The sequence below is a fragment of the Gekko japonicus genome, unplaced genomic scaffold (genome assembly GCF_001447785.1).
Source record: "Gekko japonicus isolate JY-2015 unplaced genomic scaffold, Gekko_japonicus_V1.1 scaffold45, whole genome shotgun sequence".
Taxonomy (NCBI): domain Eukaryota; kingdom Metazoa; phylum Chordata; class Lepidosauria; order Squamata; family Gekkonidae; genus Gekko; species Gekko japonicus.
The window spans coordinates 1,122,113-1,135,129 of record NW_015177011.1 but is presented as its reverse complement, the minus strand read 5'-3'; the positions used below and the strand labels follow the sequence as shown (position 1 = coordinate 1,135,129).

Sequence of the window (13,017 nt, the reverse complement as noted above, 5' to 3'; positions counted from 1 at the left end):
TTCATACGACTAACTTTATCGCAGCAAGCAAACTACAACTTACGAACCTAGAAAAACTTCTAGAAAAATCACCACCAAAGAAAGGTCTCATAGCTAAACTGTATAAATACATTATGTCATCACACACCACAGCAATGCACAAGTATCAAACTGCGTGGAACACAGACCTTAAACTACAGTTTAAGAGCAGTGGGAGGACATTTGGAATACTCAATCAAAAATCTCGAAATCCATAGGAATACAAGAAACGAATTGGAAAATACTTACCAGATGGCACCTAACACCTGCAAGACTGACCCATATCTTCCCTTCCGTGAAACCCTACTGCTGGAAAAATTGTGGAGAAAAAGCAGACTTTTACCATAATTGGTGGTCCTGTAAGGAAATACAAAAATTCTGGAACCAAATACTAACTCAAATTAAAATTTTTACAAACATAGACTTACCTCTATCACCAGAACTGATACTACTCCATCTTTGGCCGCAAATCCGCCCTCCTGAGAGAACAAAACAACTAGTAAATTTACTGTTGATAGCAGCCAAAATGACAATAGCTTAAAACTGGAAAAACAAAAATCCACCGACACTGAGGCAATGGATTAATAAAGTATGGGACATATTTATGATTGAAAATATCTCAATTTATGACTCATCTATTAAAAATGAATGTAAATTCTATAACCCTCTTAGCATCTGGAACCCTATTTTAGGAAAATTATCTATAGAGAATTTTGAATGGGAAAGCATTGAACAAGCAAAATATAAAATAATGTTATTTAATTAACCAATAGAGGAAACAAAGTTGCTAGACTTCAATGACTCCTTCTGTAATAGCCCATATGAAGATGGTATGGATTGTAATTGTAACGTTAACTGTTATGTTATATATACCTAACCTTGTTAATAATATGTTAATAGAAACTTTGCTGACACATTTGATGCATATTATACTGTATTGTACCGTTTTGCGTTAATAAAAATAATAAAAATTTGGTTTAAAAAAAAAAAAAACCTTCCCACCGAAGCCGTACCTATTTATCTACTTGCAATTTCTTGCTTTCAAACTGCTTAGTTGGCAGGAGCTGGGGACAGAGACAGGAGCTCACTCTGTCACACGGCACTCGGGTCTTGAACTGCCGAACTACAGACCTTCTGGTCTGCAGCTCAATGTCTTAACGTCTGAGCCACTGGGACCCTGATATATCCTGACAGCAACCCAAATTTAAAATAAAGTATTTGTGCAACGTTTTTGATAAGTTTGCTTACAGGGAAAGGCAGACTAGAAATTATTTAAATAAAATGCATTTAAATACACCTTTCCTAAGTCATCAAAGCACCTTTCTTGTTCCAGTGATAATACTGGTAGGGTGATTTAGTTGGACAAGATAGCTTCAATTCCATAGCAGTAGGATTGCTGCATACCCTTTCAGAGATAGTTGATACAAAGTTTTTAAGCCCCTTAATATCAGTAGTTATTCAGGCAGTGAATTCCTCAAATTCCATGTTGTTCATGTACTGCATATCTTTGTTGTAACCTTGCTTTACTCACTCTTGCAGCATATTGTCCTCACTTTGTACTGTGTGTAATTTGTTTCCTCTTCAGAAACTCCAAGCAGCCAGCAGAGCACTCCTGCTAAAGTTACTATGATGGGCAATCCCCATATTTCTTCACCACAGCCTGCAGCTTGTGCTCCAGCTTACATGGGAGATCTTCCTCTTCCCACCAACACACCAACATCATCTTCTGTCAGCTCCCCAGCCACTGTGGCCTACACACCAGCAAGGCAGAGGGAAGCCACTTCTGGCTCTTCACCCAAATCAGCACCTTCCTCAATTATGTCCATCAGGCAGTGGATTACCAAGACTCCAAATTCATCTCCTCCCTTGAGGGGAGAAAAGACAGTTTCTCCACGAAAGGCCTTGGCAGAGATTTCTCAGACTCTCCCTGGGGACCATTTCACTTCTAAATCCATACATTTGCGCCCTGAAACACGAGCCAAGAGGAGACTGGAATCCAGCAAGGACAATGCAAAACGGAAGTACCCTCGAAGTTGCAGTTGTGTGACAGACCTTGACAAAGTGCCTAAAAAATCCCGGCTAGAACACTATACTCAGACAGTGAATTCAAAGGCATTTGGTGAAAACTGTCTGACTCCTAGTGGACCTCCAAAGGCCATTCAAAGCCAGAAGGAACCTTCTCAACATCCATGTTCTCCAGCAGACTTACTAAATTTTCCAGTTTCTCTCAAGATCTCTTGTGGTAGAATGGCTGACAAGGAAAATGGTTCGGCTGACAAAAACTGGCTGTCTGCTTTGGGGGACAAGCTGCGAACTAACAAATCCGGAAACCAGAATACATCAGGCAACAGCATTCAGTCATCATGCAGTTCTAGCACAAGACGACAGGAACCTGGGGCAGGAATTGGTTCACCAGCATCAGTAAGTAAATCAGGCATGGCTGCAACATCTTTGGCAGGGGATGAATGTTTGGGTCAGTATCCTCCACGTTCCTCTGATGGGTATTCCATTATACAGTAAAAGTGTATTATTTGGCAAAAGAAAGGGGAGGAAGCCATTGTTCAGTACAGATGCTAGTGTGTATTCTAGCTGCTCCCAATTAGAAGCTTTAAGACACCACTGAAACTTCATTGAAATGCATTGTGTTGGATACCAAGGAGTCACGAAGAGAGTGATAGAGAAGAGCAAGGGTCCAGTGGCAGGTTATAAGTTTTGTGAGTCACTGCTCAGTTCTTCAGAAAAAGAAGAGAGAGTTCATAAGAGAGAAGAGTTCATACAAGAGAGTTTTGCCTTCTTTCCTTTCCCACTGCGGCCCTTTGTGACCCCTGAAAAGCCACTTCTAGTAGTCCTGGGACTTCTGGAACAACTTGAGTTGTGCCCTAGAGACCTGCAGCTGAAAGAGAGAACTAGCGTGGAAGAAACTGAGGAAGATGGGGGGAATGATTTTTACTAATTCCTCTTTCTGACTGCTGCATTCCATAGTGTTCCCAAGGGTTGTTTGTTTCCTTCTATCCCCTTGTTGCTGAGAAGCAACATAGCATCCCTTTCTACCTGTTGATTACTTGGCCTTCCTTTCCTGTTCTCACACAGCAGCACAGAGGATACAAGGAATCTATTAGCCTAGTTGTGGAATGTGAATTTGGGTGCTATTTTTCTTTTCAGTGGCAGAAGGCTAGTGTTGGGGAAGACTTGTTCTTCCATTTCTGGAGGCCAAAACACAAGCAAAAGCCGTTTTCAGCATAGTCCATCTTGGTGTATGAGCTGATCTTTGTACAGATCTCTGAAGGCATGTAAGGGGGGGAGGGGAATCTCTCAGGAAAATAGGTGCAGATCTGCCCAGAGATGTGTTGTGATGACATGTCTAAGTCAGCTGATGAGCACCTCAGAACTGCCCATGCCTTGAGAAAGTAAAGTTGAATCTTTACTCTTACAGCAGCAATTTGATATGACTGCAAAGCTAAGTTCTACCATCAGCTGTCTGGTTCAGTCTTGTTGACTGCATACATGTTAAGTGGTAGAACTGTACTAGCATGTGCCAGATGGGAATGTAACTTGGCATTCCCAGACTGATTTCACTAGTCAAGAGGTGCATTAAACAAACAAATGCAAACTGTGAAGGGGGTATGAAGTTTTGGGGTCATATATTCAGAGGTGGTTGTCATGCTAGCTCCCAGTGTCAGGAGGGAGGGGATGAAGATTATGAAGCATTTTCTGAGCTAGACATTTAAATAAATGAACTCATAACTATACCTGACTTTATACTTCTTTTTTCCCCCACCAGCTTTCAGCCGCTTCTATGCCCATGCGAAAGATATCCACATACTTCCAGCGAAAGTTACAAAAAGATTAAGCAGTGTTTTGCATTTGCTGCAATGTTTTTTATATACTTTATGCTACTGAAAGGGAATTGTGTGTCACTCATAGAAAGAGAGACCAGTGTTCTCAGCCTTTAAAGTTTTATTCCCCCCCCCCAGTTATTTTCAGTTATTTTAAAATCTGTTACCCATGTATTGCATTTAATTAGGTAAGACATTGGCTAATGAATAGGGTTGCTCAATTTAATGTAAAAGAACTGGTTGATTTTAAAGTGAAAGTTCTAGCTTTTAAAAATAACATTTATACTAGTATTTTTCTCATAGTGTTTGTATTTCTTATTTGGAAATGCCCATTAAGATCTGGGGCTATAATATTGATTGTACTTGCACGTGTGTATTGTCATAAATGTACTCAAAGTTTCAGAGTTGTGTGGAAAAGTTAATGTTCTGCTTGTTGTGGTGAAATGGGTGAACTACTCCCCCAGATTATTCTGAATCTGTCTCCAGTAAAAGTGTGCAGCACTAAGTGTACCAATGGGTGAACTACTCCCTCAGATTATTCTGAATCTGTCTCCAGCATTTGGTGCAGCACTAAGTGTACCAATGCTGCAATTGACAATGTTTATCTGTAAACATAAAGCTTCTTAAAATTTCTGTGACTTTCTCTTCCCCTTCTAATAGAACAGAGTGAACATTGTATAGGGAAATAACTGGAAAAGGTTTGATGTTTGCACCCTAAAACCTCTTTCAGGTTAACTCTACTGTGTGCCTTCAGGAGGGTGCAATGTTCTTTGTGTTAGCATCCTTTGAAGATGTAGCCAAGATCAAATATGTGTGCCACACACAACTCAGAATGGCGAGGAAACAATATTACATGTGATGCGCTCATAAGTGGAAAACTCTGGCCTTGACTGAGTTACTCATAGCTCTTTTCCACTTTCTCTGCTCCCTGACTCCAGCATTCCGTGAGCAAATGGAAAAGGTACTTGGCAGGATGGTGCTGATGGATGATTTGAACAAGCTATATGGCATAATTCCTACTCCCTAAAAACCTCCTGGCATCATAGCAGTTTGACATGGGTGAAAACATCTTCCCAGTTGGAACTGTCAGTTATCTTTGACTCTGACATTGAATGCAACCATCCATCAGGTTTCACAAAAGAAAATCCAGCAGAGGCAGGTTATTAATATGTGCATGAAAAGAACTAAAAGCTTGTATGGGATATTGCATCCATTAAGATTCAAGAAGAATTAATTCAGAATGATGCACAGAGAAGAAAGAAAAGCAACTATAGGAACTGCAAGTCTGCTTTATGAACAAAGAGCTTTATCCTGTTTCTTTCACATGGTATCTAAGGAAATAAAATTGCACTCTGTCAAAGTTAGAGTTCCCCAGTATTTGGAAACTAAAGCTTGTATCGTGTGACATCATGTCTCCTGCACTGCTCACCAGCCACCATGGAGGACTTTTTTTGCTGTGGCACTTGCTTTCTCTGCCACTAGTACTTCACATGCATGTGACCAATGTTTTTCAAAGGGGCCCTTTCAAGCAGAAGTGCTAGTGGCTGAAGAAGTAACTCCAAGGAAAGATGTCAGGATCCAAACCTGAGCATTTTTTCTCTTGGAATATTTTCTCTAGTCTATACCTTTACTCTTCTATTATCTCTAATGATGATGAGGTATTTGAAGAAAAAGAAGAGAAGAGATTGGATTTATACCCCGCCCTTCACTACCCAAAGGTGTCTCAGAGCGGCTTACAAACTCCTTTCCCTTCCCCTCCCCACAACAGACACCCCGTGAGGTAGGTGGACCTGAGAGAGCTCTTGAAATAAACTGCTCTTTTTCAAGAACAGCTCTTATCAGAGCTACAGGTTGCCCAAGGTCATCCAGCCAGGTGCAAGTGGAGGAGTGGGGAATCAAACCCGGTTCTCCCAGATTAGAGTCCGCGCACTTAGCCACTACACCAAACTGGCTCCCGCTAAATAATCCATTATCTTCATTTGTCATCGTTTAAACTGCTGGTACAGTCCTTAATATACAAAATACAGCCATTCCTCGTTTCAGTTTAATCAATTAGATACTTGTCATGATGACTAAAGGGAATCCTCATGTCCAGAGGCAGTATTATGAAATCCCCCAAATGGACACATTACATCTGCAAGGACAGACAGATGTGTCCAAACTACTGTTGCAAGTGGGGAGGAGGAGTCATGGCTTGCCCCACTAAGGCAGCAAGGGGGGAGGTGGGTGCCACGGACGTCCAACCCACCTCCCCAATATGACGTGGCAAAGGTGCAGGCAGGTGGGAAAGGGGGAGGTGAGGAGGAACAGGAGTCGCCACAGTGCTGAAGTCAGTGGGGAGGGTGAGGTTGTGAGCACTGTGGGAGCCAGTGCTGCCACCCCCACTGCCAAGGCAGTGAAGCTGCAGGCGGGGGGGGGGAGGCAGAGAGGAGTGGGAACTTCTACTGCCACCGACACTCCAGTGCTAGAGGCAGGCAGCCTAGGGAGGAGGAGTGAGTGGAAGACGATGAGGGAACAGGACACCAGTGGTGGTGAGGAAGCAGCAAATGGGAACAGCAGAGTGCTGCTTCAACCAAGAGTTCCCCTTCTCCGTTTGCTCCTTGTAGCCTCCTGCTTTTCTCATAATAGTGTGGTAGCTGGATAATTGTTGCCCTCTTTGAAATATTCAAGCAGTTGTTTATATGCTGTATGTTGCAAATGTGCTACTGGCATAGCTTTGTGATCTTTTGTCCTTGTGTAAGTTCATTGTCAGGCCACAGTCTCTACCTTTAAACTGTTCAGTAAAAACAGTCTCATGGCACCTTTACGTCTAATGCATGGATTGGCACAAGCTTCCAGAGACCTGTTCATGCATGAAGTGGTCATCTAAATGAGCAAGTATATATACCTGACTATAGAAGGGAAGAACATTGTGTGTTATATAAAGTGTGGCCAAATCATCAAGCCATGCAAGAGATCAGCAAGTCTGGCCATCAGAACTTGTTCTGAACAAATCCTGGGAATTGCTAGTGTGGTACAGAAAGCAGAGGTCATTTCGGGGGGGAACGTGGGGGATCGCAGTTCCCCCGGGTGAGGTGCGGGGGCGGGGCACACGAAGCCCTGCCCCCTGCTTCCAGCTGCCCAGCTTCCAGCCCTCATTCTGCCAGGAGGTGGCAGGAGAAAAGGGAGGGTAAGTTGCTTCCTCCCCACCTCTCCCCACCCCTGCCTTCCTGGGGCCAAGGAGAACCTTGGTGGGGCTTCCTCGCACTCCCGCCAGCCTTGCAGGTCCACCGCCGGGCCCCTGATGTCAGGGGGTGTGGCATATGCTAATGAGTTATGTTAATGAGTTCCCCTAGCTCTTTTTCTACGAAATGACCCCTGACAGAAAGTAATTTAAGTTTGTGTTTATACTGTTAATTTGGCTAGGCCTAGTCATCATAGTGACAACTAATCAGGTCAAGCCCTTGCTCACTGTACTTGTATCCCTTTGAATGAACTCTGCATTCATTTGTGCTGTGTGTAGTTCTGAGAGACCTGCTGCAGTCTCGTACATTGCTTTTCAGCCTTACTTTGTGAAATACAGAGAACCTTCCCTCTCTGTATGTCCTGCTTTTTCACTACGCTCTCTATATCTACACCATTAGGTGACAACTTTGTAGGTCTAATGAGATGGCTTCAGCCCACAAAAGCTTAATGCTGCAGAAGAAATCTGTTAGCCTGTCTCAGCAAAAAGAAGTATATTCTGTGGCACCTTAAATGCCTACAGTTGTTCTTCTGAAGTTTCTCTGTTTAGGTTAGCTCTTAAATTTTGTTGAGTGCATCTCTGGTTTTGCAGTCATACCAACACTTACTAGAAAGACAGTCCCACTTATTTACACTACAGGGTGAGTTCATGCCCTATATTTCTCAAGCAAAGTATCAGTGAGAGTGATTTCAGCTTGGTTGATGAGGGGGAAAGCTCACCACAAATACCACTTCCTTAACAGTTGTGTCATGGGAGATGGAGTTCAGTTTTGAAAGTAAAATTTATCTTTGACTCTGAAATTAAATTTTAAAAAGTTGGTCCATAGAAAAATAATACTTGACACCAAGTACTGGTTTTCTTGACAATGGGATAATGAACTCACATTTTCCTCAGTGTCTCAGCACTGGAGCCTGGTTTCATATGAGTCCTTGGTTAAGGGAATGAGAGCCTTGGCAAGTTTTTAAAAATATCTTCCGTTTTGCTGTTCAGGTTGTACTATGGAAATCTGCAATTTCAATTTTAAGCGTTTTTTTACTTTTTAGCATTATTTTTGTGACTTAAGCTGTTACAGCTGTTAGCAAGCAAATGCTTGGTCATGTAAACACATGATCTTGACCTTGCTGAAGCTAACTGTGGCTAAGTTGCAATGAAAAATAGACTGAATGCGATTCGATCACTTGAACATTGAAAGAAATGGTGTTGCAGTTAAGAGTGTTCTGCTGGGACTGGAAAGACCTGATCTCAAATCTGCATTCAGCCAGAAAGTTCACTGGGTGACCCTGGGCTAGTCAATAAATCTCAGCCTTAACCTATTTCATGCTGGTGTCAGAATAAAATGTGAGAGGACTATCTACAGTGCCCTGTGAAAGGGCTGGATTAGTGGTCCCGAATTACCCCATTATGGCAAATTGCAGGGGACAACTTTGGTGGCCATTTCTATGGGTAAACATGCTCCTTATTAAATGTCAAGAGGACAGCATACAGGCTTTGGAGGTATGTAAGTCTGAGTATCAAAAGATCAGGTTCAGAGTACAACACCCACAGTCACTATAAGGGCAGACATCTGATCTTCTTTATAACAATTTTTATGCATGCCATTTTAACTTTGACCTACTGGGACTGACACCAGACCTCTTAAAATATATCAGAACACATTCATACTGTATATCTTCTCCACAGGTACGAGTCCAAGCAGCTATGTTTTGTTGACATGGCATTAGTAAATATTGTCACGGTTAAGGTCTACTTAGCCAACATGGTTTCTTGTTCCATCATTTTAGCTGTATAGGAAAAGAGTATGAGAGAGACAAAACAGTGAGTGATGCAAAATACTAACATAATATTTTTATCCCAGTTTTCTTAAATAGGGTCAACATTTTTATTTGGAAGTGCATTGACTACAGAGTTGCTGTTGAGCAGGTCGTACTGACAGAACCTTTAAAGAGTAATTTTTAAATACAATTGTATTGGAAAGAAAGGGCCTTTAACCATGGAGAGGAAAATGTGGAGTATTTTATACCAGAGCTAGGCAACAGAGCTATAGTTTATTTATTCATTCTTAGGGAGAATCCCAGGCCTCAAGAATTCATCATCTCCACATTTTTTTAATAATACTTTTCATAGTCACTGACATTACTGAACACATTCCTGTACATTATTAAGAAAGCTGTACGTAACGTTTTTGAAGAGATGAATGGTTATAGGTTTAATTTTAATGGGTTTCAATTTCTGACTCACAAGATACACTTAGCAGATACATCTGATTGTAGACTCGTTTACTTAATTAGGATTTACATTCATTATGCACCTAAGATTGTATTGGTTGGACTGAACAAAGCTTATAGATATTAAAATGTCCTAAAATGCTATACTACTTGCTTCTGGGCAATCAGTATCCTACTGCATACAATAGCAACCTCTGCTTCTATTTATGTAGGTGTGGAAAGTGTCTTGCAACAAGGCAAATGCCAACTTTATCCAACTATCCACTTGGTCAACCCTATTATGGGATTTAATAGTATCAGGCATATTTTCAGATGCTCATTCACATGCTTAATATGTTATGCACCCAGCTGATGAAGGAAGAATTTGGGCACACCAAAGGCAGCTGAATAAGATGTGGGCTGAGCATTTGTCCCTCCCTTGCAGGTAACTTAAAACCTGCAAGTGTGACCAGAGGCACAAGCCTCTTGGCCCTTGGCTTGTAGCCCGTGAGGCTGTGCACTGTGCTGGCTGAACCATCACCGGTTTTGGGTGCCTGTGGCTTATTGCCTTCTTGAATTTTCTATTAGTTGCCTGTTGTGTGCCTATGGTGGATATATGTTTTTGTACATTGTATTTTTGTATTTCATTTGAGTTCCTAGTATGGGAGAAAAATGGGATTCAAATATTCTAAATATGTCAACAATGTCCTTTTTCCATCTACATATTTGTTTAATTTGTTTCAATCTAGCGAGTCACAATTCATATCTCAGGGATAAAATCTAAAATACCATGAACCTTAAAGTATCACACAAACTAACATAACATCAAAGCAATCTCGCAGCATAAATAGACTGTTACAATTCCCTTAAAAGCACTTAGCATATAAAATCAGTTAAATTCAAGGACTTTAGTCAACCAAGAAAATGAAAAGCAGCACACACATAGCATGCCGATAGGTCTTTATGCTGGAAAAGCATTAATTTGACATCAAAGAGGGCAACATTCAGAAAACAGTGGGAAAACATTTGCAAATCATTATTATTCAATTAACAAACTTTGAAGAGGGAGGAGCCAAATTTGAAAAAGTCAATCCCCAGCATTAGTACCATGCAGAGGGCTTCCTTAAATAAAGTTTATTAAGTAGAATTCTCCCTCTGAGGCGGAGGACATCTGCATGGGTTATTCCCACCGTGCCAATAGGGAGGCAGGACGTAGATTTTTCCCCCCCTGTTGGTGCCTTTGGAATATCCCAACTGCACTAGGGAGTAGCAGCATAGCTCAGCTTGCTCTAGCTTACCTCAGTTTCAAAAACCTTTTAAAAAACTTTTTCCCTTCAATCTAGCCTCACCTTGCCCTTTAAATTTCTTCTCTATATCTTGTTCTCACTCCTTTCTCTTTCGTTTTCCTTTTCATTGCTCCGATCTCGGAGCGAAGACTCCTGGGCCCGTTGGCCGAAGAGTTCTCTCTTCAACTGCCGTCGTCATGACAGAGAGAGAGCTTCCCGAGGTTTTCTCCTCGGACGACGAGGAAGAGGCGCTGGCCGCGTCGCCGGCAGCGCGGAAAGACATCGGGCCGGATCAGCTTTCGCAGCTTGATCGAGAGCCCGCGACGGAGGCTGCAGAAGCGGCGACGGTGGCGCGGAGCGCCAAGAAGCGCCGGTTGCAGCGTGATTCGGATGGGCCCGCTTTTTCTTCTTCCCGTCCTCGGACGGGCGGCGGCCATCTTGGGGATCCGGTTTCGGGCCTTGGACCCCTGCTGGGAGCTAATCCGGGCATCGCGGGAAGCGATAGGCCGTGTCATCTCACTGCCCCAGCATCGGAGATCTCGCCTCAGGACAGCTCGCAACCGGGTAAGCCCCCGCGGAATGCGGTGCTAGTAGATCCAGCTGAACTTATGGACTTCATTAGACGTTCCATCCAGGTGGAAGTTTCCAAAGCTAATAAGCCCGAGCTGCCATCCCGACAGGGGGACGCCCTCTTAGACCTGCAGACGCCCTTAGGATGGCCCACTAAGGCGGCAAAGAAGGCTCCCCTTCCCCCTCCAAGGCCACCCACAGGTGAACAATGGGGGGAGGATTTAGACTCTAATGCATCCTCCATGGAGGAAAGAGAGGAGGGCGAGTTTTTGTCTGAAGATGAGTTGGAAGAGTTAAGGCTTCCAGAACAATCTAGTCGTTTTTTCAAATCAGAGGACTACCAGTACCTTCTGACTAAAGCAATTAAGGCTCTGGAATTGCATGATATCCCCGCTTCTGAGTATCAGAAGGCTGCCAGAGCAAAGATTAAGTCCAAATCTGGTGGTAATAAAGAATTCTTCCCACCAGAAGAGTGTTTTGACAAAGTATTCCCTTTCCCAGAATACTTTGAACGTCAATTGAGATCTGGCTGGGACAAACCTGTTGTAAACAAGCAGTTTCCCTCATTCACAAAAAAGCTGTATGCAATGCCTAATTATGCAGATGAGCTTTTGCAGGTGTCTCCAGTGGATGCTCCCGTAGCAGCTCTCCAGACGGCTGGCCTGGTATCCGAAGACGGATTGGGCAACATCAGAGAGGCCACAGACAAGAAACTAGAGGCTACTCTTCGTAGAATACACGAATCAATAGCCATGATGGTCAGAGCGGCCTCCACAGCCTCCATCGCGGCGAGGGCATCCATCGTATGGCTGCGTAAATTGATCCAGCTAGTTCCTGAAAACAACAGGGCTCTCCTGGAAGGTATCAGCCGCACACTCAAGTCAGATTCATTCACCGCCGATGCGACTCTGGACATCATATCTTTCGCTTCTAGAGGTCTGGCCTCCACTGCGGTTGCCAGAAGGATGCTCTGGCTACGGGCATGGCAAGCAGATTCACAGTCCAAATCTATAGTAACGGCATACCCATTCCAGGGAGATCGTTTGTTTGGAGACGCTCTCGACACCATTCTAGTCGAGACTAGGGACAAAAAGAAGGCAATGCCTCGGTCACTGAGAAATCCGGATAGGCGAGGCTCTCAGTCCTTTCGATCCCAACATACCCTGCCGCGTTTCCGTCAGGACAACAAAAGATCGTCTTGGGAGGCCAACAAGCAATTCAACAGGCGTGGTTCCTTCAACCCCAGATTCCAGAGGTCTCAGTTCGGCCGAAGCGACAGGGGTGCAAGGGAGTCCAAACCTAAACAAAATTGACTGCAGCAGTTCGCCTGTGGGGGCACGGTTTCTTCACTTTGCACGGACATGGTCAGAGGCACAGGCGGACGCCTGGGCAGTAGAAGTCGTGTCCCGGGGATATACTATAGAATTTCTTCATCAACCCCCGCAGCGTTTTCTGCAATCACCGGCAAGCAAATCGACAATAAAAAGAAACATAATCAACAAGGCTCTACAACACCTGATCAACATCAAGGCCATAGAACCTGTTCCACCAGACCAGAGGGGTTGCGGAGTGTATTCGATCCTGTTTATGGTCCCCAAAAAGAACGGGGACTGGAGAGCAATATTGGATCTCAAATTCTTGAACAGATTCATTCGCCTTCGACGTTTCCGCATGGAGACATTGAAAACAATTGCGGACTCTCTCTCTCCGAACGAGTTCCTGACGTCTATAGATCTAACGGAGGCGTACTTGCACGTGCCGATCCACCCGGCACACAAACGCTACCTACGTTTTTGCATTTATGGACAGCATTTCCAGTATCAGGCGCTGCCCTTTGGCCTCTCTACGGCTCCCAGGCTCTTCACCAAGCTCGTGGTCAA

At 43.6% G+C, this 13,017-nt stretch overlaps 1 protein-coding gene across 1 annotated transcript in view; it reads left to right on the top strand.

Annotated features, from left to right (window-relative positions):
- Positions 1-3,979, top strand: part of DTL (denticleless E3 ubiquitin protein ligase homolog) — a 35,849-nt gene extending 31,870 nt beyond the window's left edge. The window contains exons 15-17 of the mRNA XM_015427615.1: positions 1,626-2,386; positions 2,676-2,713; positions 3,800-3,979. Of these exons, the coding sequence (XP_015283101.1) occupies positions 1,626-2,386; positions 2,676-2,713; positions 3,800-3,868 (868 nt within the window). The 3' untranslated portion in view covers positions 3,869-3,979. The remainder of the gene's footprint in view (positions 1-1,625; positions 2,387-2,675; positions 2,714-3,799) is intronic.
- Positions 3,980-13,017: the final 9,038 nt, after the last annotated feature.